General features: G+C 46.3%; 1 protein-coding gene across 4 annotated transcripts in view; it reads right to left on the bottom strand.

The window, feature by feature from the left end:
* The window catches only part of CRACR2B (calcium release activated channel regulator 2B), a 43,432-nt gene that overhangs the window by 12,691 nt on the left and 2,794 nt on the right, over positions 1-27,947 (bottom strand). For 2 of the 4 annotated variants that reach the window (XR_008238747.1, XM_052811360.1), the window contains exons 2-12: positions 24,494-24,607; positions 17,598-17,853; positions 15,990-16,101; positions 13,247-13,418; positions 10,316-10,462; positions 9,947-10,037; positions 9,724-9,816; positions 6,614-6,801; positions 5,264-5,335; positions 4,785-4,839; positions 536-615 (exon numbers count right to left, since the gene is read on the bottom strand). Coding sequence is in view for 3 of the 4 variants with exons in the window: in XM_052811360.1 (XP_052667320.1) it covers positions 536-615; positions 4,785-4,839; positions 5,264-5,335; positions 6,614-6,801; positions 9,724-9,816; positions 9,947-10,037; positions 10,316-10,462; positions 13,247-13,418; positions 15,990-16,101; positions 17,598-17,810 (1,223 nt within the window). In the remaining variant the exon portion in view is untranslated. Of the gene's footprint in view, positions 1-535; positions 616-4,784; positions 4,840-5,263; positions 5,336-6,613; positions 6,802-9,723; positions 9,817-9,946; positions 10,038-10,315; positions 10,463-13,246; positions 13,419-15,989; positions 16,102-16,271; positions 16,403-17,597; positions 17,854-24,493; positions 24,608-27,947 lie in introns of those variants that run through there. The other 2 variants (XM_052811361.1, XM_052811362.1) reach the window with 2 other exon arrangements.

Here is a 27,947-nt window from a genome sequence, read left to right as displayed (position 1 = left end):
AACCCACCTGGAGCTGGGCCCTCTCCTTGGGGCTTCCAGCTGCCAGAGAGAACACAAGCCTTGTGCAACTCCTGCCCTCTCCCATGCCCCAGGGATATGGGCTCTGGCATAAGGCGCCAGTGGACAGGATTTCTGCCCGAGAAGGAACTGGCACACTTGGGAGATGATCCAGTCATTTTTAAGGAGCTGCCTGACTGTCAGAGGCAGGCCTTTGTGATGCCCATCCCATGAACCCTCCCGTAACTTCTGATGGCATTTAGGTTTGCTCCCCCCCATTGCTGCATGTAGTAGCAGCCCAGAGGGGGACCACCCCCCTGTGGAAATCAGCTAACAGCATCCTAAGCTTCATACTGAGCCGACACCACCTGATGCCAAGAGGCAGCTAGAGCCACAGTCAAGCTGCACACTCCCCCCATGCTCCCACAACCAGCCAGCACCAAGGTGGGAGAACTAGACACAGGATGGAGCTTGACTGACAGGGTACTCCAGCAGGCACAGACGGACACCACGAACACAACACAGACGCCCATCTAACCGTTTGACTGGCTTGTCGTCCAGCAGGTAACTGCCTAGCACCGACCCTTTCTTCAACAAGGGCTTTTTGCTCTGAGGCGCCTGGAAGTTGAAAAGAGAAGGGATGAAGAACGTGATTAGGACCCAGGAACCTCACCAGCCCCGGTTCAACCACTTGCCACCTCTGCAGACCACTTTGGGGAGGCAAGGCAAGGCTGGAGCCCTTGCAGCCCCGCACCATGCAGTGGTAGTGCCCCAGCAGCAGGCTTGAATAGAGGTGAGCACAGGGCTTGCTTTTCTCAGTTCAGCTCATGTCACTCATGCAAGAAGGCATCACTGTTGCTGCTTTCCCCTTTGCAACAAAATCCATCAAAAACGGTGGTGCCCCAAACTGAACCCTTCCTCTAGACAGCCAGAGCTTTTATTTCTGTGGCTTGTTCTCCACTTGGTCTCACAGCTGAATCTCTCTTTGCCCACCTGCCTTTTTATTATGCTGATGTTTTGTGGGACAGACCAGTTGCCCCTTCCTCAGAAGGCACTAGTACCCCTCCTACACTGGTACTCACCCAGAGCTGCACATGCACCATAGGAAAGGAAGACCACTCCACAAAGGACAATGCATATGCTCTGCCTTACACGAACATCCCTCTCCATGCTTTCCTCCTACTTACCTCAGACTACACACTTCCTACAGCCAGTGTTTACCAGCTACCCAGAGAAGGAGAAAGCAGGACAACTCCTCTTGCAACCCTCTTTCCCCCATACATCTGCTTTGTCAGCCCCAGCAGAGTCAAAGATGAGCAACTTGCCCAAGACCACATGGGAAAGCCTGTGGCAGAGAGAGAACTGACCCGCCAGCTCCTCCAAATGCCATGCTAAAGCCTAGCTCCCCCTCACCCCCAAATGGACTGGCTAACTGCTCTGGCTACACACACAAAACACAAAGGGAGAGACAGTGTGGGAAGGTGCCCATCGCCTCGGTGCTGGGGGAAAGGGAGATGTACTCATTCTGTAAGTCTGGAGATTTCTGACACATCCTCACAAGTTATTTCTGGGGGTAAAGGTGGGGAAAAAAGAGTTTGCAGCCTGCCAGATCTGCCTCTGGCAGCAGTTTTGAACTGACCAAACACCTGCAGGCAGCTCTGGACAGGCCTTCCTTCGTGTTCCCCACAGCCCAGGGGAGGACTACAAAGATTATTTCTTCAATAACCCCTTGCTTATTTTAAAAGTAAAAAAATTAAGAAGCTGCTCTGTTGACCAGAGCTCCCAGGACACCTTTACTGCGATGCAGTCCTACAAAAGGAGACACTCTGGACTCCGCAGAGGGCTTCACCCAACCAGGAACTTTGAGGGGGGTAAAAAAAACAAACTCCAACATTTTTACATATAAAACAGGTGTTCAACAGAAGCTCCAGCCACAGAAACAATCCAGCACTGAGAGGCTCACAACTGTGGAGCACGTATCTTCCAAGGCAAAGGACCCCCAAGAGCATAGCGACCCTTCAGTCAACACTGATATCAGGCTGTAGTTCAGCCAGCCAGTGGTTCTCCAGCAGGGATGGAGGAGCAAGTCTTCAGAGTTTGAGCAGGTTCACTCAAGGGCACTCTAGACATGCAGAGACAAGGAGATTGTGTTACAGCCCACTGGAGCTGAGTCACAACCTTCAAGTCACCTGCAGAGCAAAGGGACACCCAGGCATTCTGCTCTGGCACCACCTTACCTGGAGAGGAAACAGCCTGTGGAGTACGTACCTGGGTAAGAAAGGAGAAACAACGGGGCATGTTTTGCCATTGGTTCTGCCATGCTTTATTGGCCTGCCAGGTTTGTGTAACATTTGGCTTTTCACCAGGATGGTAAAGGGACAGACGTGACATCACAGCTGTACAATACACGATGGCAAGGATTCCACAACAACAGCACATGTACAAGCATTTTGGATTGGAAAGATTCTGGTTTATCAGTGGAATAGGAAAAATTCTGGTTTATCAGTGAAATACAAATACGTGTCCAATGTAATTAAAGTCCCAAATCACTCTTCATGATGACCAGACATGAAATTTGCTCTGTCAACATACAGCATGCAAGCATAACTCCATAGCCAGATGGGTCATGGGTGTGAAACTGAACCTGCAACCCCTAGGTCTTAAAAGCACCAGCAGTGATTTGCACACAGGCAGCAACAGCCACACATTGCTATCTGTGACCTAGCCACTGGGGCAAAACAGTGCCCCACAGTGCTGTGGGGCCAGGGTCTGCCAACCCTGGCAAGGCTGGAAACTCTTACAAAGAGCAAGGTATTAAGCCGGGCACTGAGAAGTGCAAAGGAGCAGCGGCTGGGTTGCTATCAGCCACATACAGCCCAGCTCCTCCTTCCAACCACTTCAAAATCTTTGCTATGAAAGAACCACTGTTCATCATACCTCCATTTCACAGAAATAACACAACTCTTCCCAGCACTAACAGAGGGTATTCAGGCCTTGGGTTTCTTTTTAGCCTGTAAAAACACTGACAGTCTCTGGCAGAGAGTGTGTCACACACTAGGGATCCCCATCAGAAGGCTGGACTCTCCTTTTTGCTGCTGCAGGGAACTATTGCTATATTCTCTCCTGCTTACAGTGGGACAGGCTGGAGAGGAGATCTGCAGGGGTATGACGATAGCAGCATCTCTGCAATCCCTTGGAGCCCTGCTTTCCTGCACACTGAAACAAGAGTGGCCAACAAGATGTCCTGGCTGACAAAGTAAAAAACCTTCCTCCAATACAGGCTTCATCTGCCCAGCATGACACGGCCTTGCCAGATGAGCAATGGTGATAGGAGGATTTCACCCTGCTGCCCCATTCCTATTTCCAAGACAGGGAGAAGGAAGAAAGCGGCTCCTCTGTACTATGACTCTCTCCGCTAGGCTCTCTCTTAGGTCTACCTGCAACTGTCACGTTTCAGAGCAGCCCTGAGCAGGTCCTACTGGCGGAAAAGGAGAGGAGAATAGAGAAGCAGACAAGCTTTGCACACGTAGAGGTACATACCTGAACTGTGGTCTCCACAGGCCACCCACCCCACCCACAGGAACCCAGAAGCTATGAAGCACTATGCATGGGAAGAGGAGAACAAACCATTTTCTTTGGCTGCTTGCACTGGAGTCTGCTACAGAGTGACTGTTTATTACTTCTCCAAGCTCTGGTGCACACACATATACTTGGCAGCTTTAAAAATGGAGGGGGGGGGCTGGAATCTTCTTTCAGATTTCAGAAACACACACACAAAGGCACATGCACACACACCTCACCTCCATCCAAAACAGTTACTGAAGTTATTTTATACAGCTGCTGCTGCACGTGGAGAAGAACTCCAGCCTCTCACCCAGCAGGGCATCTCATCCCCTATCTGGGCACAATCCCTGTGCTTCCTTCCACGTTCCCTTACACATCAGCCAGAAAGTCTCTCACAGCCTACCACTGCCTGTCCTCAATGCAAGGCAGCTACTTATGGATCTTCAAGTGGGCCATGGTGGCAGAACAGGCAAAGACACGTGGTGGCAGGGATGGGTCCAAGAAGAGCACAGAGCAGCCTTGCCAGTGACATTTGGGAACACAAAGACTTTTCCATGAAAAAATAGTAAGAATTAAAAATAGATCACATATTCATACTTATCTTGGAGACCAGGAAAGGCCAGAGATGGCGTTGACTGTTCCAGATGTCAGAGGCCCCCTGCTTTCTCCTAGCCCTCTGACACAAGGCTCACTGCTGCACCTCCACCCCAGCAGAGTTCACAGGAATGGGGAGCTGCCCCAGAGGAACATCTGAAAACATCTGCTACAAACTCAAGGGGTCAGAAAAACTCCAAAACCTTCCTGTGCCCCTCCAGCCCCAGTCAGCCAGCAGCACATCTGGGAATCCATCTTCTTCCTCACCACCCAGCTCCAGGGATGCATCCAGCTTCACTCCCCTCCTTGCATGTGCCCAGTGCCTGTCACGACGCACAAACCCCACGTGTGCAGCAGGCAGCACCCACTGCAGCCGTGCACGGGTCTGCGTGATGGTCACAAGCTAACGCGCCTTGGGTTAAACCCGGGCAGTTGGCAACAGCAACCAGCAGAGCTTGTCTCCAGCATGGGCAGAGAGATGCTGTGAAGTCTGTATTAAGCACCATGCCAGGCCTCGTGAGCTCAGGTCATTGTCACCCGTGGAAGTGACAGGCCCCCGAGTGGTGACAGCAACAGCAGCAGATGAAAGGAGGGCGGTTGGGAATTAGGATTTTCTTTCTTAGACTAACCAGCTTCTTGGCTTCAAAAGCGTCTCGCTCATCTCGAAGTTTCTTGTTCATCTCTCTGCTCCAAAGGAAGACACAGGAGAGACACAATAAAGCACTCGTCAAAAATGGAGTAAAGACCAACATTTGAAAGCTAGAACAGAAAGAAAGCTTGGGACACAGATAAAAATGTTATTTATTGTCAGACATGTTGGGACTTCCATGTATCCCAGCTCAGGTAATGGGCTCCACATGGTCCCCTTAGCCAGCAGGAAAGGCTAAATTCCTCCAGTGGAGGGATTACTTGCTGAAATAACACAGCCTGTACTCTACCAGAGCTGGCCAGATTGCACAATTCTGTCTGGACCTAGAAAAACAAGCAGTGTCTGAGCACTGCTTGAATACACTCCCATAGCTTTCTGTGGGAAAAATGAGTACGGTGCTGAAACCTCAGCCCCTTACATGCACAAGAGCTCAGCATTTCCCCCCAGCCCTGTTCTTACCTGAGGAGCTCCAGCTGCCTAAGGAGACTTTGTTTCTCTTTCTGCATGTTCTTGGAGACTCTAAACACATCCCTGGGTGAAGGAGATTTTAAAAGGGGAAATAAGTTAATGGGAGAGGAAATGCAAAGATCCCTTTCTCGGGGACACTCATGGTATTGCTCAAAGATAAGGGCCTGCCCTATGCTAGGAGGATTCGGAGGAAGCAGAACTGCTGCAGGATCTGGGATGGCTGGGTTGTACCCCAGCTCTCCTGTTCTCCTCCAGTGTGAGGGCAGGCTACCCCTTTTCTCCTTTCACATTCCAGTTTCCTCAGCTGCTAGAGATGGGAAGGATGCTCAGTGCCATCTGGATCTGAAACATCCCAATGTTTAGCTACATATTATTAGATTAAGCCCAGAAACAGGAACACAAGTTATTAGATGAGGATATGTAGGAACTTCATAGACGCAATGGTGAACTGGAAAATACATGGAGCAAAAGCCTTCTTTAGGCTGAGGGACATCTGTGGGTTTTTTACACTGTTTTTCCAGCCAAATATCAATGAACATACTCATTTCCCACTTGTCCTGGTTTCAGCTGGGATAGAGTTAACTGTCTTCCTAGTAGCTGGTACAGTGCTATGTTTTGAGTTCAGAGCGAAGAATGTTGATAACACTGATGTTTTCAGTTGTTGCTCAGTAGTGTTTAGACTAATGTCAAGGATTTTTCAGCTTCTCATGCCCAGCCAGCGAGAAAGCTGGAGGGGCACAAGAAGTTGGCACAGGACACAGCCAGGGCAGCTGACCCAAACTGGCCAATGGTGTATTCCATACCGTGTGACGTCCCATGCAGTATAGGAATGGGGAAGTGGGAGGCAGGGATTCGCCGCTCGGGGACTGGCTGGGTGTCGGTCGGCGGGTGGTGAGCAATTGCACTGTGCATCATTTGTACATTCCAATCCTTTCATTATTGCTGTTGTCATTTTATTAGTGTTATCATTATCATTATTTAGTTTCTTCTTTTCTGTTCTATTAAACCGTTCTTATCTCAACCCACGGGTTTTGCTTCTTTTCCCGATTTTCTCCCCCATCCCACTGGGTGGGGGGGAGTGAGTGAGCGGCTGCGTGGTGTTTAGTTGCTGGCTGGGGTTAAACCACGACACCACTAAAGGCAGGTGGGAGGTAGCAGTATCACTCCCTGTTTAGGCCCATAAAACCACAGGGATGTTAATTCTTTTCCTCAAGAAGAGACAGGCAATCCCCTGATGAGACCAAGGCTTCTAATTAGAGATCCTTATTCTTTAACTACTTGCCACCCTTCCTTCTCTGCCTGGGTCCCTGCTCTGACACCCCCTTCCCTGTCCATTCCCACCTGTCCTTCTGCTCTTGCTCAAGCTGAGCCTCTTTCTGGAGCTTCTGTAATTGCCCCTTCACTGCTTCCAGCTCCCATTTGCTTTTCTCCAGCTCTTCCAGCAGGTTTTCATTCAGGTGCCGGAGCCTTTCATTCTGCACGCGGGTCTCCAGCTGCTCTGAGTTCAGCGACTGTAGCTGATGTTCCAGCTGCAATGGGAGAAGAGGAGGGATTAAACATAGAGAGGAAGGGTTTTGTGCTACAATCATGCCTGTAAAAACAGGCTGAAAAAGCAGATGTAAACAACAAGGCAGAAAGGAGGTAAACATAACTTAGGTCTACAGGACCACCAGTGGCATTGAGAAGGTGAATTGGAAGCAATTATTTCTCCTCATGCCAGCACTGGGGAGCAAGCAATGCAATTAGTCAGGCATAGCTGAGGAAATGCTACAGGCAGTGTGAGGAGCTTGCTGCTGTCAGGCATTGTAGAAATCAGTGTGCAAATGAGGGTCAAAGGAGGACTGGAAAAATTTGGGCGGAAGCAGGGGTGTGTCTGTCAGGACTTATTAAGCACAGTTTTTGAAATGCATCCTCTAGTTTGGGGGCTTTGTGAGCCCATGACAGCTGAAAGGGGGTATATCCAGGTGCTAGGGGTATCTCACACTACATCTGCAAAGTCAAGTGACTGGGTGGCCTTTACTACTGTTGGAGACAGGACCTCAGGCTAGAGATGTTGTTTAAATGCCACTGGGGCACAGCTGCACTCTAGGCAGCACAAGACCCCAGCACAACTGAAAAGCCTGATTTGGGAAGTTCAAAGCCTGCTGTCATGTACTCAAGCAGTGATGCGATTCCTCACAAATGGCTGGTGTAGTCTGGGAGTCAAAGATAGATGCAGCAGTCAAACCCACCCATCTCTGATGACAAGTAGAGCACTGCAAGAAGAATCGTACTGACACTTCAGTATCTAGCCAGTCATATCAGCTAACCAGGGCCCTCTGCTGAAGCTGGTGCTATGCAGAAATTGTGGCACCCATCTGAGAACTTACAGCCCCAAAATAAAAGTATACAATCCATGCTCGCAACCAGAGAGGAGCGGCAGGAACCAGTTCTGACCAGTGTAGTAGGTGGCAGGGTCAGCCTCCACATTTATACCTTCAGCTTGCCTTTTGTCTCAGCCTACCTTCTCTCCCTCTCAAAGGGAACGTAAAGCAACACACTGTGGCAGAAGATAAAAGTGCTTTTTTCTTGCTACCCTGCTCTCTGCCAGCACACGCGTACAACAGCCGTGAGCAGGGGTGAACAGAGCTTTGAACAGGTTCTTTGAAACACAAGCCCCACATCTCTCCCCGCTGAGGCTACAAGCACAAGTCAGACCCAGCTTTGTCTGGAGACTTCCAGCCCTTTGGACATCAGGGAAAATTTGAGCATGACCATGTATGCTAGGCAGTGGAGTTGAGACTAAGAAACAGCAACCCCTGCCCACAGCCTTTGGATCTTTCAATAAGCCCAGGGACAGGCTTTAAGTAAAGCACACCTGCCCCTCCCTAAGAAATCTCTATCCCACACAACTCTCCCGTTTATGTTGTCTGTACTTGGAAGTGATACCGTAGAATAGCGCAATTACAATACTGGTCTTATGCCACAAGAGGGACCCAATTATCCACGTAGTTTAATACAAGCCTCAGAGTTAAGAGTATCCGAAATTACCATTCGAGTAAGAGTAAGTGTCCATGTAGCCCAGTACTCTGCCTTGACCCATGGGAAGAGGAGATGCTACCTAGGAGGAGCATGCCTGGACACCTAACTATAGTCCATTCTCCTCATACACACCCAGCATCTATGGTCCTTAGACTAGGGATGTTAGAGACCACATCCTCAACTACTCCTTTTAATAAATATTTACGAGCCTGTTGTCCCTTTGTTTGTCCAATCTGTTTCTGAACTGCTGATACTGCCTGCCTCATATGGCAAAAAATCCAGCACTAATCTCTGTGTAAAGAAGTATGTTCTTCTTAATCAAATTCATACTGGTCTCACTAAGTGTCCCTCACCTCTGCTGTTGCAGGATTTAGGGATTAACAGTTCTATGTGGACCTTATCCACCACCTTCCTGAGTCTACAAAGCTCAGTTATATCTTCCCTCAGTCTCCTCCTCTCCAAAATCAAGTCTAAGCTTTCCTAGTTTCTCTTCTTAAGGCAGATATTCCATTTCCTTAATCATACTAGTTCTCTGTACCTTCTTACTCAAGAAGGACACAGTGGAGTTAGAGGAGACCAGAACTGCACACACTAATTGAGGCACATCAAGGGCATGGGCAGCAGGAAAATTACATCCTCTATCTTATTCTCAGTATCTTTCCTGATGGCACCTAAGTTTTGCTGGCTTTTCCAGCTGCTGCACAATGAGCTGATGAATTCAGAGAAGTGCTGTTTCATCCACATCACAGCTAGGTACCCAACTTGGATACCCCCAGCAGCCAGCATCTTACGGGTACCTCCTATGACTTGTTTCTGTGGGGATCATGTCTCAGTTCTTCAGACAAAAAGGAAAAAGACATCCAGAATGGACCATCCCATACAAATGTCCATGCTAGGGACGGCAGGCTAAAGGAAAGCTTCTGCTTTGATCTTTTCTGTAACTGATTAATCAGTATGTCATTAGGTGCTGAAATGCAAATATACAGTATGTACCGCTCTAAGCGTCACAGAATTGTTCACTCTGGGTTATTTTGGAGCAGCCAGAAAACACAAACTAGAGAAATTTGGCTCTTGTACATCCATACGCAGCTTTCTTACACACCACAAAAGGTTCCAAACTCACAACTTCCAAATTTTTACCCCATCTTCCTTGCCAAATACCTATTGTACAACTGATAGGAAGATTGTGCCAAGAGAAAACAAAGCCCATAAGAAAATGCATGGACAAAACATTCACAGGAAGACATTACAGTTGAAGACAAACCAATCACTTCAACACCTTCCAAGACAGGAGAGAACTAGTCTAGCTAGTACCAGATTAGCTAGTACCAACCCTCAGCAGATGAAAACCATTCTCAGTCAGAAAAGGCTTTAGCAGAAAGACAGTAGAAGGGCAAGTGCTTCTTTAGAAAGGATTTGGGTCCTGTTACCTTATTCTGGCGGTAGAGGATTTTCTCCAGCTCCTGCTCTTTGCTGCTTAGTTCCTTCTGGAGCAGGTTACTCCTGTCACGTCTCAGTGCTTCCTGCAGAGGTAAAGACACACAGCTGTGCATACAACACCCAGCATGGTAAGAGCTGTTCCTTAGCCAGATGAGCCACCACGCCTCCTTCAGACCAGAGAAAGTTTGACTTCAGCCAAGAGAGATGAGGTACCTGGCAGATCAGCCTCTCCCTTTCTGCTTTGATCTGTTGCTCCATTTCTTCGTAAAGACACCTCACTGCTTGGTCATGGTCTGTCTCCTTCCTACAAAAGGCAGGGTGCACACAGGTCAGGAGAGAGAAAGAATACAGAAAGGAAACGGGAAAGGAGGGTGGAAACAGATCCCCCTAACAGCTGTGTGGCATTGAGTGGGATTTTAACCAGACCAAAACAAAGCCATGGGGATCAGATCAAGATAAAGAGTCATTTTATTACAGCAAGAAAAATCTATGCGTCCTGTAACTCAGTCTCTCCTTGCATTCGAGGCAGCATCCAAGCATCAGCGGATTCCTGACAGCAAATGGCCACGATGTTCTCCTTACCGCTTCAATGCCTGTTCCATAGACTCCTTCTCATGATTCACCTCCCTTACGTACGATGAAACACGCAACAGAAACTCTTCAAAATTGGATAAGAGCTCTGGACGCTCCTTTCGTAGCCGAACCCAGAGCTCCCGAATCTCATGCGGACTGGAGCAAGCATACAAGAAAGAAGGAAAGCAAATGAGTTTCTGTGTCATCTTATGGACTGTTATTCGAACTCCAACACGCACTTGGGACAGACAAACTGCACTTCTCTTGTGACGACCTCCATCACACCATCATAGCAAAGAGGGAAGTTGGACAGTGATGGAGCATGCATGTGGAGTGAGATCTACTGCGAGGTTAAAATAAAGGAAGTCACCTGAAAGAGAAAAGTCATCAAGGAAGCTAACCTGGAATGATTATTTTTTCAAGTATTCACGAGTAACGCATTTGGTGTCTAAACCAAGACTCAAAGAGATGAACACTCCGCAAATTTGCTGTGAGCTATGGTCAAGCAGCAAACTGTTATAGCCCAGGGATTTTAGCACATGTCACATAGGTGTTTTTCTCACACCAAGACTGTACCGGTGGATGCTACTGTCCTTCTTATTTATTTATTTTACAGGTTTGGAAACAGAGGGACAAAAAAAAGCAGCAAATTTGCTCAGGTGTCACATCAGGATAATAATGTAAGAAGCCCTGGAAACCCAGTCTTCTTTTTCTGAACCTGCAATAATGTTTGCAAACACTGTTTTGGCACTTAATTCATTGCAACTTGAACACAGCACTTATAAACTTACTCTTTCCCAAAGAGTCTTTAAACCTGCAGATATCAATTCTTTTTATGGAAGAGCTTTATATTTTTTTTTTTTTTTTACATCCATGATGTACTTTGGAGGAACTGCCTTGAAATATACAGAATAATTATACCTATAGACATTATCCAAATATTTTTCTTTGTCTGTGTATTTGTCTCCCTTAATATTCTTTGTGAAAAAGCAAACAAAAAAACCCAACCAAAAAGCTCGATTCCCCCTGCTACCATTGCACAATAGCTTCCTTTTTCTGTCCCAAGTTGAAAAAGTTATTAGCACTTCATCAAAACATTGTGTTTTAGATAAAAGAACATATTGAGTCCCGTTAATAAATAAACCCATTTCTTTCTAGCAAAAACAGTGAAGATAGTTCAGATTCCTGCTCCAACCCCAATTAGCTTCTGTTTTATATTACTTCTTTACAACAGCTGGCTTGGCACAAAGGCATGACATGAAGTAGCTACTGAATTCATTGCATAAAACTGCAAGTTAGCAGTCAAAATAAAACACAGGATAATTCCACTTTAAGACCTGATGCTTCTCAAAGCAGAGTTATACACAGCAGAGACCGTTTTTCCAGAACAGTAATACGGCCTTTCACAGTGTCAGCCCATTATTTGAGGCATAACAGCTTTCCAGAATTTTTCAGGACAGAAGCTGTTTAGCATTAAAAGAAACATGCAGGTGCTTTGCATCACAATGCAAATGAGACAAAAAAATCTGTTTCATGACAGATGCAGCTCTGAAAGCAGCAAACTCCTTCACTCTCAGCTTCTGTCTCCAATCCTGTCCACCTCCTGCCCCTACCTGGGCTGCTCCCTGCAAACTGGCAACACTGTTGGACTACAATGCTTGAAAAAAAGAGCTGCCACAGATGCAGTTGGGCACCCCAGCCCCAGCAGATGTGCATCAGTAAGAACCTGCTATGCATAATGCTTCACTTGGGAAGGCCCTAAAAAATGACTGGATGACACTGGGGCCAGCAGACTCTACTGGGGCCACATGCAAGGGCATTAATATCAAGTTTCAAGCCTGTCCTGGTTTCAGCTGGGATAGAGTTAATTGTCTTCCTAGCAGCTGGTATGGTGCTATGTTTTGAGTTCAGTATGAGAAGAATGTTGATAACACACTGATGTTTTCAGTTGTTGCTAAGTAATGTTTATTCTAAAGTCAAGGATTTTTCAGCTTCTCATGCCCAGCCAGCAAGAAAGCTGGAGGGGCACAAGAAGTTGGCACAGGACACAGCCAGGGCAGCTGACCCAAACTGGCCAACTGGGTATTCCACACCATGTGACGTCCCATCTAGTATATAAACTGGGGGGGGGGGGGGGGGCGGGGGGAATCGCTGCTCAGGGACTAGCTGGGCGTCGACTGGCAGGTGGTGAGCAATTGCACTGTGCATCATTTGTATATTCCAATCCTTTTATTATTACTGCTGTCGTTTTATTAGTGTTATCATTATCATTATTTAGTTTCTTCTTTTCTGTTCTATTAAACCATTCTTATCTCAACCCATGAGTTTTACTTCTTTTCCTGATTTTCTCCCCCATCCCACTGGGGGATGAGTGATTGGCTGTGTGGTGCTTAGTTGCTGGCTGGGGTTAAACCACGACAAAGGCTCAGGTGAGCATCTCTTGCCCAGTTTAGCCCTTCACACTCTTCAAGATCAGCCCAGTCCCAAGCAGCCCCTTGAGCACAGATCTTTCACAGAGAGTCTTAGAACTAAGATTGTCTGAACATATGTGAACAGTCACACACCATTTTGGAACAGACAGCACACTCATCCTCCCCACCTTGTCTAACCCTCACATGCTTCTTTTCATTTGCTGCATAAAGATGGGCTTCCACGCCACAAACTGTTACACTTTACAGCTGTGGTATGAACTCTAGTTTGGGAAACTCTTTGCAAAAAGCACTGCACTAAAAGTAATTGGTAACTGATGAGAAAACCCAGACGTCATTGCATTTGTTATCAGGCATATGAAAACCCAAGACAGCAGTACTGAAAGCCCAAGTAGTGTTTCAGAGAGCAAACAGCTCAGTTCACCTCTTTGGTCTTTGTTGGTACTTTGAAGTTTTGGCATTGCAAGATCAAAACAGGGTAGAAGTAATGCCATGCAACTCTACTACTTACTCTTCAAACATTTGGGCTGTTCCAAGCTGCTCCATCATGGAACAGAATCGTTTCTCTTCATCATCATCTGTGGGGTCCAAGTCATCTGACCAGCCTGACTCAAAGGTCTCCTCATGTCTGGAGTGATCCATTCTCCCAGCCCCTTGACACAATTCAATCCTTATTAACTTTCCTGGTGGAAGGAGAAGGGAAGAAGGAGAATAAAGAAAGTAAAATTGGATGTCATTTAATAAGCTATTTAAATGGCAGCCCAACAGACCTGCATGAGAAGCTGTCTGCACGCTGCTGTTGTAGAGTGCAGCTCCTGTTCAGTAAAGAGCCTCTGTTCTGACATCCTGAGTGATGTCAGCGTCCAGTCTGCAACGCTGGGACTGAAACTAGCTCCCAGCCCAACAACAGGCTGTTAGGGCTCTGCTAACATCTGCGTGAAGATGATCTGCCACCCATGGCCTTGGATTCTCAGCATGTGAAGCATGCGGCATTAGGTCACTTTGCTCCCATGGAGCGGTGCTGTGGGTTCAGTTGCCAATGATCCCACAAGCTCCCTCTGGGACTGCAAGCCCAGCACTGAAAAGCACCATGCCTCAATTGCCCAGCTTGAAAAAAGCAAGGAGGAGATCATTACCCCTCCGTTCTCCTGTGCTACATCTGTTCTGATTCAAGTCCTACAGGACAAGGACCGCCTCTTGCTAGGATTGTGTAGAGTGCCTGAACAAAATGAACTCACCCTCTGAGCATGCCCTCCTGCCCCATCCCACGTACAGATGGCTCCCAGCTATCTGGATCCTTTTTCATGCTGAGACACTAATGACATGAGAACTTCATGCTATGCAAGGCATGTGACAAATATTGGTCCTGGGAACAAATTCTTCTCAAAGAAACAAATCAAGCAATCCTATCCAAAATGCAGACCTACATCCTGTATACAGAGGTCAGACGTCCTTCAGCAGCTACTCTTCCTTTCCAAAACATATCTGCTTGGTTCAAAAGGCAGAAATGACATCCCAAGTACAAGGCCAGGAGCCAAGGATGTTCAGAGCACAGATGAGAACATGAAGCTGCTCTAAGGGGAAAAATATCCACTATTTGTGTACCTCTAGTGACTTAACTCCACCACTTTTTAGCTCCATGTGTCCAGAATCTAGCCACTTCTCTCCCGCTCTTAAAATGTGCTGTAAAAAAAACTTGCAGTGTGGCAAGTTATACAGGCAGTGAGGCTCACACAGTTAATTAAGGAGATGGACTTAGGTTAGGCACTTCAGATGTCTGCTTTAAAGAAAGAGTCATTATGTCTCATTATCTCTCGTTTACAGCTGGGAAAATTGAGGTAGAGAATGATTGTTTTGACATCCTAGAAGGATCTCAGATTGCTTTAAATTAAACAATTTAAATGTATGCGCTTTTATCAGTTGTGCAGATGCACCCTGTAACCTCTCAGAGGCCATGCAAGGAGCCCTCCCAAGAAGCAGACTTGATTGCAGCTTGAACTGCTTCGCTTGATTTCCACCCTGCACACTCCAGAAGGAAGACAGCAATTTGCCAGGCCAAACTCTTGAGTTAGGGGCAAAGTCTGAAAAGGATTTCAGTGAAGCCGGACACAAAGAATGACCATAAAGAAAAGAAATGCAGAATTAAGTGTTTTGCCTAGACTGGAGCAAGTCCCATGGAGCCAGGCTGCCAACAGAGAGTAGTACCTGACAACTGGTGGCTGACACAGAGAGAAATCTTGACTACCTCTACCAGCAATGACACTGAGGCAGGTACCCTCATGATGTCCATCTATGGCTATGGCTGGGACAAAGGCCTCAAACAATGAGATTTGGGAATAACCAAGTCATAACACAGAGGGCACTGTGGATGCCAATGCCCAAATGGTGCCCGTTCACCTTCTACACGGCGCTGGACAGGAAAGCCCACACTCCCAAGATGACTCTGGTTTCTGGCAAAGGCACCAGAACCAGCCAACAAGGATTGACCCCTGCAGGCATGGGCACAAGGCAGAAACAGGCATTGTCAGCAGGCACTCAATGGGTTAAGGTATTCCCTGAACAGGCTGGCCCAAGACACAGCTTTCCATGTTTATTCCTAGGAAATCTTTACAGATTCTCCCTTCAGGGGTGGCTGTTTCTGGCCATTCAAATTGAAGCACCAAAAAGGGCCACCCCCCCACCCACAAAGGTTATTAGTGCTATGGTCTTTCCTCCTCCTTAACATCCCTGTCACTGCTTGTGCTGCTGGTTGATGACTCTGGTATAGGATTAGCATTCTCCTAGTGTTTGGAAAAGACAACAGCAAGAGGAAAACAAAAGTTCATTTGCCAGTGTGCTAGCCTACTAACAGGACTCCTACTAACATCCTTGAACAGCACAGCTACCAGCTGGAGAGAGTTGCCAAGAGGCATATTTTTGTCCCCTCATGCAATGAGGGTCATTATCCAGATGAACAACTGTGGATCACATAGCCAGATACAGGCTACAGTTATGGACCATCTCCAGTAGGAGATGTTCAGAAGCTGGCTCTACCAGGTAGGCAGGTAACAGCTGTGGAAGAAGGCAACACAAAGCCTCAGGAAGGGTGACAGCAGTATTACACACACACCTTCTCCAGTGATACTCACATAAGCATGGGGCATTACCCTGCATAGCAGGTACAGCTTCAGCAGAACCACCGCACTTTCTTACCAACATAAAACATCATGTCACAGGTGGGCTTTTTCCTTCCTCTGCCTCTGTGCAGTTCTTACCTAGTCCCATGCTGAACTCCACAGGTGTCAGGTATCCATTATTGTTCTGTTCCAAGCTGTCAAAAACAGTCTCCAGCTGCTCAAGGGTTAGAGGGAGCTCGCTCTGGAGCCGCTGCAAAGACAAAAGAACAAATAAAATTAAGGCACGACTCAAGTCCTCCCTGTGACTAGCTCCTGTCCCTGCCATCCTCAGCTTTGGCCCACAGCGATGTGCCCTTTCACCACTGCATCCTGGCTGGGATGCAACAGTCTGCCAGTACAGCTGAGTGATGACACAAATACCTGTTTGGACTCACTGATACGGCGACACTTTCCATTACTGGGTGATTCAACCAGGACTGCAGAGAGGGAACTTCGGGTCATTTTGTTTGGCAGGAGCTCAACCTTCTTCCTCCCCTGCTTCAGAACCACTGCTTCTAGTTCACTGCCTGCCTCCCTCCACCCCTGCCCAAAGGTGGCTGCCCCCTGGGGCACTGCCAGCCTCCTGTGACCACTGCTGCTCCCAAGAGAGCTCTCTGTCAGCACACCAGGTACCAACTCCAGCTCTTTGGCCAGAGACAGAGGACAGACTTGTGGGTGTCTGGATTCAGTTCCCAGCTCTTGCAGGAAAACTTGCAGATCATAAACAAAATGTTCAGTCCATAACAGAGAGCTAGCTTTCTTCTGTCATCTTCTGCCTGTTGAGACTGTATCATTATCCTCCCAACACAGATAAGGAGCAGAGAGATTTCCCTTCATAATGCATGTGCAGAGCACCTAGCGTGAAATGGCACCCAAAGAAGCTTTCAAATAACAAGAGGTGTAGGCTAAACCCTCATTACTGTCTGTTAAACGTGCAGATTTAGATAAAAGTTTAATAAATATTTATTAATGTAACTATAGAAAATCAGGCATCACACAACCCAAAACAAAGTGAGTCAATAATTAAACCAGCATGGACCTGCCAAGTGTTAATTATAGATGGAGGGAGGGATGGGACAGGAGAAAAACAATCCACATGTAACCTTCCTGATAAACCATTAAAACAAAACTCACAAAGAACTATAGAGATTCTGTTAACAAATACTGTTTTTAACAGAAGCAGCAAACCACATTTTTCTAGAGCAAAGTTGTAATTCAGGCCTAAAGTGAGTTTTTGAGATCAAGCTATAGCTATGATTAAGACAAAAAAAAGTTATACAGCTTTTTTTGTTAAGAGGTTGGTGGATATTTTTTTTGTTGTTGATTGTATGGGTTTTTGGAGGTTTCTTCTTTTATTTTGTTTTTTTAAATTAAACCAAGTTTTTTTTCCCCCCAGATTTCCCATCCACTGCATGCTTAAAGTTTGTAGGAACTGTTGCAAACTTTTTGATTTTATGCATTCCTTAAAAATTTGGAATTGCAGGCTCACTTGTCCCAGGAATTCCCTGGAGGTCCAAGGCCCTCCTGGGATTTTCAGTTCGTACCAGCTGGCTGTGGCAGAGCTTGGCTCCTAGAAATCTGAATGAGATAGAGCCCACGTGCACACCCCACACTTGCTGAAAGTAAAGACATGCCATATTCTCCCCTCTTCTGCCACCCATGACTTTACAGCTCCTCCCAGAAAAGGGGAAGGCCTTTTTCCCTCACCTGCATGTCCACCTTGGTGATAAAACCCTTCTCGTCCTTGTCACACAGCTGGAAGAGCTCCCTTGCCTTCTCGAGCATCTCCACCTGCACATCTTCCAGTTTGCTCATTTGGTTGGAAGGAGAAGCACCAGGAGCCACCTCATCCTCCTCATCCCCTTCCGCTTCTCCTTCCCAGCGGACGTACCCCAAGAGCGCTCCCCTCTGGTTCTCCATCTTCTCAAAGTCTTTTCCCCCAGGGCAGGGGCAAACAGAAGAGCTGCAGGGCAGGAAACAAAGAAACCCCAGTCAAACATGACCCTCCACTTCCACCCCACACATCTAGTTACATGCCTTGTCGCTTTGAAAGAACAATATTCAGCATCCATATCTGGACTAGATGACCTTTAAAGGTCCCTTCCAACCCAAACTATTCTATGATTCTATGATCTGTTACTGAGGAGTGGGGCAGAAGGGAGGGAGTTTGTGTCAGAGGTACACACTGTGCACCAACATGGGTGCAACCAAGCCTACCACACAGCCATAACCCTCCACACTGTGATGGGCTCCAGACCCCGCACCGAGCAAGGATGCTCTTTTGCCATCTCTCCTCCTCTGGCTCAGACCTACAAGGCAGTCAGAGTTCTCTGCTGGTGAAAGCCAGGTGCCAACGGAAGGTTTCAGCAAGGATGAGAGGATGGGAAGGGAATATTAAAGCACGCAGGTAAATCTGTGTGAGAGCACAGTGATAGTTCCACACTAGCTGAGACAGGGGGCTTGAACACTGCGAGCAGGGCTAGCTCCCAGCTCTCGCATAGCTCCCTGGATGCCCCAACCACCATGCTTCTCTCTGGTCTTGGTTCCTCTGGTAATAACATGTGTTCTTCCTCCTCTTGTTGCTTTTCTGTGCCACCTTTGAACACCAAACCTGCATCACAACTGCAAGAACCCAGAGCGGGATGAAGGCAGATAGGAGGAAAATCTGCGCAAGTGACAGAGGAAAGAGAAGAAGGAATGTCTCTCCCAGCCCTCTCCCGTCCAGGTCCCCTGGCTGGCCTTCCACCTCTGACATTTTCTTGTTAACGCTTCCCACATAGTAACTCCATCACCTTTCATGTTACTAGAGCACAAAGAAAGGTCAGACAATTTCTACACTGGGAAAAATTTAATAACCTGGGCACTCCTTGCCTTCCAGCCTCTGTTTTGAGACCTCATAAGCTGCCAAACAGAATTTTAATCTGAAATGTTCACCTTTATAGGAAGGAAACCACATGACTATGGAGACATTTCAGAGGCCAAAGAAAATAATTCCCATTACTTACAAGAACGTAAAACAAAAAGGCTAGGAATGAAAGCACCCCTTTAAGCACAGCATTGTGATTGTAAAGATGCATACAACACATCCCTACTTGAACCTACCCTCCGACTTACTAATGCCATGTAACACCCTCCAACAGCTTTTCTTCAGCAACACCACCACATTTTAATCTTGTTGCACTGATCGCTTTAGACTTCCCTTTCTGCAGATACGCATTCTGCATTGCAGGGCAGAAGTGAGCTGTGCAAGCAGGCTGAGAGCAGATTTAAACTGTGCTAGACAAAGAAGGCTTGATGCTTGGGTTTGTTTTTTTTTTTCAGTCTCCAAGAAATTAAAAGCCATGTACAGATGCTGTGATAACAAACAAGTTAATTCTGTTTGCACTCTTAGTACAACGGGAGGATAAAGAGCATGATGGCCAGGAAGAATGTCACATGGGAGAACTACATGAAGCTGACACAAATGGAGAAGGCAATTATATACCACGCTATTTGACTCCGTTTATTACTGCTGGTTCGTGAGCCAGAGGGTGGTTGTGCTTCAAAGAACAAGCAGAACACATTGCTCCCCCTTTCAAATCAGTGTTTTTTCAGGGCACCTCCGTTTAGTGTCACTTGAGAAGATATTTATTTGAAACTCTGCAGAAGACTACCTACTATTATACGTTTCTAGTCAAGTAGACACCCCTGGCAAGCAATGGACACAGAGCTGGACCCAAGCTTTTGGGAATACTGCAGAGGAAAGGAGAGAAAAAAGCATGAAAAGCGAGAAGGCAAGGCGTGTCTTTCTCTCTTGCTCTTTTTCAAACAAACCCTCCTACCAAGCTTTTTTTTGTGTGTTATGGAGCCAACACAGCAAAATTTGGAGACTAAAGCTTGATTCTTTCCATTAGCTGGACAGTCAGCTTGCTTCTGATGGCAAGTCTGTACATGTTAATACAAAGAAGTTGGAAAGAACTCCAGCTTACTTTTCACATTCAAGTAAAAGTTGCAAATCTGGCCTTGGAAGAAAAGAAAAAAGACCCAAATATCCTATGCTGCATAGGTGATCACAGTGAGGAATCACATAGCCACACTGATGAATGAATGATAATTATTGGCTGCTACAGGCCACCTTGCTGGAGCTTTTTGCCAGACCCATTCCTTCCACGAAGACACAGTCTCAGCACAAGCAGCACCCTGTACCAGAAGGTGAGCACAGGCAGCAGCAGGGGAGGAAACAAAACAGGAGTTCAAAGCAAGAGCCACGACAGAATTGCAGAAATCAGCCAGAATAAGAAAAAGTACAAATAAGAAATACATTTTCTGAAACATCCCTCTAGCTGCCTAAGAGACACCGAGGTCCCCAGAAGTAAAGAACTTGCTTACTTATTATCAGCTTCATCATTTCTATTTCAAAAGCCTGAGCAGCCCATGCAGACGTCTTCCCAGCTCTGCTGCAGCAAACAAAAGGTTGTACGAGGAGGATGTTCTGTTCTGTCTCTGACACACATTTGCAAGCTGAAATCGGACCCATTACATCCCTACTTCTAGCATGTCCTCATTTTATCAAAAGCCCAGCTGTACTGTAGCTCCCAAACGTTGGCTGAGCTAAAACCCTCTTAATGAGAAGAGCTGGGAGCCTGACATGGACAAGAGTCTGAAAGTATTTCACTCACATGCAGAAGACCAAGCCCATCAATTCAGTGTTTGGAGCACAGAGTCTCTTGTTCAAGCTGCTTCAAGCTAGATGTGGCTCTCTCAATGGCGAGAGAGCATTTGCAGAGGAACAAAGTGGCAAATAAGAGGGCCCCAGCAGGTCTCATGGACTTCTCTCCCAGAGGCCTTTGACTGAGAAGCTCTTAGTCTCCATCCCCATTTGTAAAAGCATTGCATAGTATAAATGCAGATGAGGCACAAAGCCAATCTCAGTCTAACAAGTGCTGTCATACCTTCCCCAGTTACAGATCTCACTGCAAACTACTGGGGAAGCAGCTTCATCAGCAAGATGCAGAACATCACTGAAGGACAACTTTGAATGAGGCTGAGGTCACTAGAGCACTAGAACTGTGGACTGATACCCAAAAGTTGAGGCCAGCAGAGCTGGCTTGGGTGCAGAAAGATTAACTTGGGAAGGGCCATGCTTGCCTGACACAAGTGGAGAAGGCAGAGGAGATAGGTATGGGCACCTAATGCTTTTGGTCAGGCAAACCTGCCAGGTTCTCCCAGCAAGACGTAGCTAAGCCACCTCCAGTGACAAAGCTTAGGGTTGTTACCAAAACTTCCTGACAGGATTAATTTTTCCAGGTCTCTTCTGGCAGAGGAAGCTAGTCATTGAGTCAGCACCAGTTAAGAATTAATTTGCACACCTAGCCTGGAGTCAGGACAATCTCTGTTTCTTGGGCTGTTGATTTCCATCATAAGAACATCCATAGCGGGTCATGGCAGAATTCATCTAGCCCAGCATCTTACCCTCAACGATGGCCATGAACGGCCTGTGAGGGAAGAGTAACAGCAGGGCAAGCACAGAGAAGGCTTTGCTGAAGAGATCTGCCAGCTTCTAGCCACTGTCAGCCTAGGGCAATTCCTGAGCCACATGGTTCCTCCCTCGTCTCCCAAGACACTTGACCAGCCTCCCTTTGAATCACTGTTCACATGAACATGCTGATAGAAACGGGGTGCCTGCTGCAATCAGTGGGTGCTGACAAAGCTTCACGGGACTATTCCAGTTCTCTGGGTACACAGTTTGACCAGCACACGTTCCACAAGAGACAGAGTCCCAGCTTCAGCTCAAACAAGTGTTTCCTGCCACCTTCACATCTGGGAACCGTGGCAAAGACCAAAAACCCCTCTCCCAGGGCCTGGGAGATCTACCAGCAAGACGGAAGTGCCAGGGACACAGGGGCACCAGTGGGCTCCAATTGCCCTGGCCAGCCTTGGTGTGTAATGTTCTTCTGCAGCCCCTTCTTCCCCCACCCCAGGAGTCTGGCTGCCTATGCTCAAGGTCAGCTCTGATATTGCACAGTCCAGATTTGGGCAGTGTCCAACATCTGAACAACCTGATACTGAGCTCAAGAGAAAGCCAGTGTTGTGGTTTAACCCCAGCCAGCAACTAAGCACCATGCAGCCGCTCACTCACTCCCCCCCCACCCAGTGGGATGGGGGAGAAAATCAGGAAAAGAAGTAAAACTCATGGGTTGAGATAAGAATGGTTTAATAGAACAGAAAAGAAGAAACTAATAATGATAATGATAACACTAATAAAATGACAACAGCAATAATAAAAGGATTGGAATGTACAAATGATGCACAGTGCAATTGCTCACCACCTGCCGACTGACACCCAGTTAGTCTCCAAGCCGCGATCCCCTGCCCCCACTCCCCCCAGTTTATACACTAGATGTGGCGTCATATGGTATGGAATACCCAGTTGGCCAGTTTGGGTCAGCTGCCCTGGCTCTGTCCTGTGCCCCTCCAGCTTTCTCGCTGGCTGGGCATGAGAAGCTGAAAAATCCTTGACTTTAGACTAAACACTACTTAGCAACAACTGAAAACATCAGTGTTATCAACATTCTTTGCATACTAACTCAAAACATAGCACCATACCAGCTACTAGGAAGACAATTAACTCTTATCCCAGCTGAAACCAGGACAGCCAGTCTCAGGACCTGTGGATTACACCAGATATCTCCTGCCACAGTGTGTGCTGGGGCCCAGCAAACAAAGGTTCACCTGCTTCTGCAAGACAACTTTCCCAGAGCCTGGAAAGCAAACATAGATCTTCTCAGACACAGCATAGAACAGGAGATTTGACTGCCAGTAAAGACAGCTAACACCAGGTCTTGTATTTCTACACAGAGGTAACTCAGACCAGTCTTAAATGCGTATTTTAACCATGTGAGGCATAAGCTGCAGTTTGTCCTGTGCAAAGCTGTGCCAGAAAGTCAGCTGGATCCCATGGGCATGGCATTCTTTGGGGAAGTCATAAGACTTGCATTTTAATCCTGACTCAGCTTGCCATATGGCCCTGGGTAAGTCACGTCACCTGCCTATGCTTATAGATTGTCAGCTCTTCCAGTTTGGTTCTGATGCTTGTGACAGCTGGCACTTTATTTTAAGACTCAGTTCCTGGAGACTGATAATTACATGTGAAACTCACGCATCAAAATAGTTTCAAAGCCTCAAAGCTGAAGAATGAAAAACTTGAACATAGAACTTGAAGAAACTGCAAATTTCAACAAACAGAAGAACAGACCCAAGGTACTTTTCCTGGAAAGGGGAGATACTACTTTCAAGGTAGCGTTACAGGGTCATGGTTTCCACTTTATTGTCTCTGAAAGCTTCTTCTTGTGGCAGTAAGCAGTGTTAAAGAGGTAAAGAAAAGTCATGGCTAAAATGCTATCAGCAGCCAAGCCTTTATCTATGTGACCGTGACCACCATGTGCACATGACAACTTTTTTTTTTTCCCCCCCCACAGCCTGATGACAAGGAGGAAAGGAAAGTGGGGAGTGCAGCCAAATTTTCCACAGCTGGTCCTTAGATGACCCCCGTCACTGCAGGGCATTGTACACACACTGAATACACAGCAGTCCTAGCAGTCCTGCCCCAATGCAAGATAGTTAATGAAGGAGGAAAAAACTAAGCACAACTGGCTAAGTGGCTTACCGAGGATTACAGAGCAAGTCCAGTATTTGGATCCTGTAGAGCTATAAGGGAAGGCAGGTTTTTGCTTTCCTATACCACTGAATTTTTGGTGACATGGTAATGGAAGGAAATATTAAAGAAGAATCGTTACAGGTACATAGTAGGTGTCCAAGGTGCACCACAAACTAAAGTGCTCAGATACTTGCTGGGAAGTTTCCCAAAAGACATCCTCCTGTATCTCTGCCTAAGACAATATTGTTAGAAACAACAAAACCACCCCCATACTAAAGCTAAATATTTAAGCCATTTATTTAAACAGATCAGAAGAATACACAACCTTTCCTTTCTACTCCTGGTGCAGAAAAAGTCTTACAACTTTAAAGGATGGAATTCACTGGGTGTTTAGGTGTGCATCGATCACGCTCTTGACACATATGCTAGATGAGATAGGTTTGATCCCCTGCACGAGAAGACATTACACAAAGAGAAGGAGATGAAGGGCTGGGGCAAGGGATCTCTGCAGCAGAAGCCTGTTGCTTCAGCAAATTACAAATGCACAGCAAAAGCACACCAAGATGCGGTAGTACAAAGCATTTGTTGCTTGGTCATGGAATGGGAGCATCACTCACGAGCAGCTGAGGTATGTATTAAAAGACAAGGGCAATAAAAGCTCCGCAGTTCCTTATACCCTTTTATATCAAACATATGCCACTTCCTGTTTGTTCTACCTTCCTTTCCCTCCCAATGTTTTGAAAGCCAATAATTACTACAAAAAGTGCTCTTAGTAGGACACAGTCTACATCTACACATACCAGGTTTGATAGTACTGTGAGATTCAGTGATCAAATACACATATTGACAATTATTATCCTAGCTGCATGCAAAAAGCATGTATTCTAAACGCATTGACAAAATTACACCCATACAAATCTGACCAGGTGAAGGTAGAGCAGAAGTCTTGCCAGTGAATGACGCTGACCTCCATGTCAAACTGGCTTCCACACAGGCTGAATTTCCAAAAGCTGCTCAAAGGAACCGGGCACCCATTTGGTGGAAATTGTTTTAAAAGGCTCTGCCATGGTGCCTGAAAAGGCTGGGAGGAGAGCAGAAAGAAGAGAGTTATTTCTCAGTGTACTTTGTTCAAAATTAATTTTGCTCTTTCCTTCTCTAGGAAATCTGTTTCCATTGTTTGGAATTTGTTTGGGTGGTTGTTGGGTTCTCCCTTCCCAAAGGGAATGGCAGGAAAAGAAATACACTGAAAAATTAGAAAAACATCAATTGTTTTGTGAGAGTTTTTTCTTTAAAAAAAAAGTAAGAAACCTATACACACCCCGGGCAGAGAGCCTGAAATCAGGTGTAATATCTAGAGCTACACTTCACTTACTCACTCACTCTCTCTTTTAATTGCCTGGACTTGATTGTATCCCTTTAAGGAAACAGGAACGAATCCAGGAACCTTTGTGTTGTTTACTCAGCAGGAGATTAGCCCAGCTCCATAGCCCTGAGCTAACCCATGCTGCAATATCGATGGATGACTTCATCATGGGATATGCCAGTACAATACAGAGGTATATCCTAGAAACAGAGAACTGGAAGGGGCTCCGTCATTCTGAATAGCATCTTAAAAAAGTTGCTCTGCTGCAATTTACCGTTTCCCTCACCAAAGTTCATCAAACAGGAACACTTCTTTATGACTTTGCATACCAACTTCTTGATCTTTGCTAAACAAACTGGCCACAGAGAAACTTGTTTGATGCAGACTCTATGCTCCTATCTGCAAGCAACTATCTGCAAGTAACAGTTCTCTTATTTATTTCAAGAGATGAACAAATAAACTTCTTAAAACCGCACTCACTGATGCTTCACAACTCAACAGCACAACACGTGCCAAGAACCATCAATATAATAAGTCTTCAACACAGATAGGTATCCACAACATACCAAAACAATATTATTTCCCCCAGAAATTGCCACAAATCACACCCACACACCGCTCCCCAGCCATGCCTATCGCAAGCCAGTGACACTTTGCAGCTCTCTCACACTGGCACAGCGTCACAGCGTTGGCACTGCAAACGTTGAGGGCGCGTGTTTGCACTGGAACTGCTCCTACTAATCGGGCTTTTGGCTTTGTTGGGTTGTTTTGCTTGGGGACTGGAGAGAGAAAGCATCAGTTTTTCCTCTAACAATATTTGGGCCAAGAGTTAATTCTCAGCAATTAAAACCAATATCCAAACCACATTTTTCCATAAACACCTAATGGTCTTGGATCTGTCAATATAACTAGCACACAGCTGATTTTTCAGAAAATAAAGAGCATGCCTTCAATAAGACATGACAAATAGCAATAGCTAGTTTAAAAACAACTAATTTTTACAAATTCCTTTACTTTATAAAGGCTTACAGGTTTCCTGAAACTTTTTTTTTAAAGAGACAGAACAAAACATTGCAACATCTCATACAATGCAACATATGGATTCATCTTACATACCACAGTGGCAGGGGAATGGAAAAACCAGCAATAGTGTACCCTTTGGCTTCAAGAAGAAGAATTCATTGTATTTTCACAGGCTGGAGATCATGCTGCACATCCACAAAGGACATGGTTAACCAACAGTAAGTAAACATCATTCACTTAGTCAAGTAGAAAAGGCTCTGAGCAGTAGCAAGTTTCCCACCGATGCCGCTGCTGTTAATATTCTACCACAAATACACGGTTGTTAGAGGACAATCAGCTCAAGAAATTAACTGAGAAAGATAGATTATTTTAGCTGTGAAGAGATAATACAGCCTTTATTCACATTAGCTGAACACCGCTAACAGCATTGTGAAGTTGGAGGTAGATGCTGCTTTGAGTTCAGCAATCAGTAGGTAGATTACACCTACATAACACCAAGCATGTTAACTGCAGAGTGTGTGCTCTGCTCTGCTGGTGATACCTACAGGCCAGGCAGGTAGACAGGAGGCAAACAAACTTTCTTTGCCAGCCCAGATGTGGGAAAACGAAGAGAGAAGACAGAGGACTTGGCATTTGACATCAGACATGCTGGATCATTTTTGATTCAAATTAAAAACTGAGCACTGGGAGCCCAGGCAAAGGAGATTCCTGCTCTCTTCTACTGCTCTTTTCCAACGGCTGGTGCAGCACGCAGGAATGACCCATAAGGAAGACAAGCTCCAGACCTAAACTGGCATTTAAAGCTCTTCAAATAGTCTTTACAGGAAATTACATAAATCCAGGGCAGCTCCTCAGCTTGTTTAATTGGACATTGCTGGCAATTTCCTCTTGCCTTTACTGCCACTTTAGTAAAGGGAGCACTTGTGTGCAGAGCAGGTTGTACCAGAGACAACAACCATCAGAAGTCAGCATGCTTCTGCTGGGCTCATGCCACTAGTTATTGAACAGCTAAGATGTCATCCAGGAAAACTCAACACGTGACAAGCACCACCTTGGCTGCTGCAGCTCACCAAGAACACATCAGCAGAAATGCTGCAGTGGAGACTCCTTTCACACCCTGAGAGCAGCAGAGGCACTGGTATGTGAGGTTCTTTCTCAGCCCCCGGGAATGCAATCACACTTGGTGTCCTGCAGAGAAAATTCAGGCTGAAAGGAGGCACACCTTAGTGCTGTGCTCATGGACAGCTAGACACACGCCGTCAGTGTCCTCAAAGTACTTCAAGGGCAAAATTATATTATGCAGAAACAGCCTTTTGTTGAATAAGTGGATAAAAGGTTCTAATGGATGCACAAAGCTTGAAATGCAAAAATTTGGGTTTTGTGGAGTTGCCTGTGTAACCAATTCCTGAATGGCAGAGATGGTGAAGAATTGTCCCCAGTCACAGTCTTCTTTAAGAAAAGAATCCAGGAGCCTCAGATAAAACTGGGTGGTGGCAGTTACATGTCAAACAGGAGGAAGCACTTCTCTGCAAACCATTAAAGCATGGGACTCGCTGACACAGGATGCTGAGGATGTCACAGGTGTTCACGGGCTGCAGAAGTGGCCGTTTTTTTCTTCCCCGAGTTTGTCCATACAGTACTATCACACAAAATACCTGTTTTGGTGAACATTTTCTGAACCACAAACAGCCAAAAGAGTGTACTAGGGAAGTATCATTACACATTTATGCTGGGAAGACAAGGATATCTGCCATTCGCTGCTGTTGGAGACACAGTGCTGGTTCAGCCTGGCCATTCCTCAGCATGAACAGAGGCTGTTTTCTCATCAAGCAGGAACCACCCACCAAGTACACAGAGTCTTCCGCCACAAGGACCACAGCATTTGCTGCATTTTCACCAAGGACAGTCCTATGAACTGGACTTGATACTCCAACAGCCAAAGGTCAGGCTTCTCCCCACAACCATCACTGCTATCAGACCCATAACTTGGGTGCTGAACTCAACTTGGACCTCCCTTTGAGTCCTCAGATTCTAG

This window comes from Harpia harpyja, chromosome 16 (assembly GCF_026419915.1).
Source record: "Harpia harpyja isolate bHarHar1 chromosome 16, bHarHar1 primary haplotype, whole genome shotgun sequence".
NCBI lineage: Eukaryota > Metazoa > Chordata > Aves > Accipitriformes > Accipitridae > Harpia > Harpia harpyja.
The sequence above is the reverse complement of the archived record's forward strand: the minus strand, read 5'-3'. Positions and strand labels throughout refer to the sequence as shown.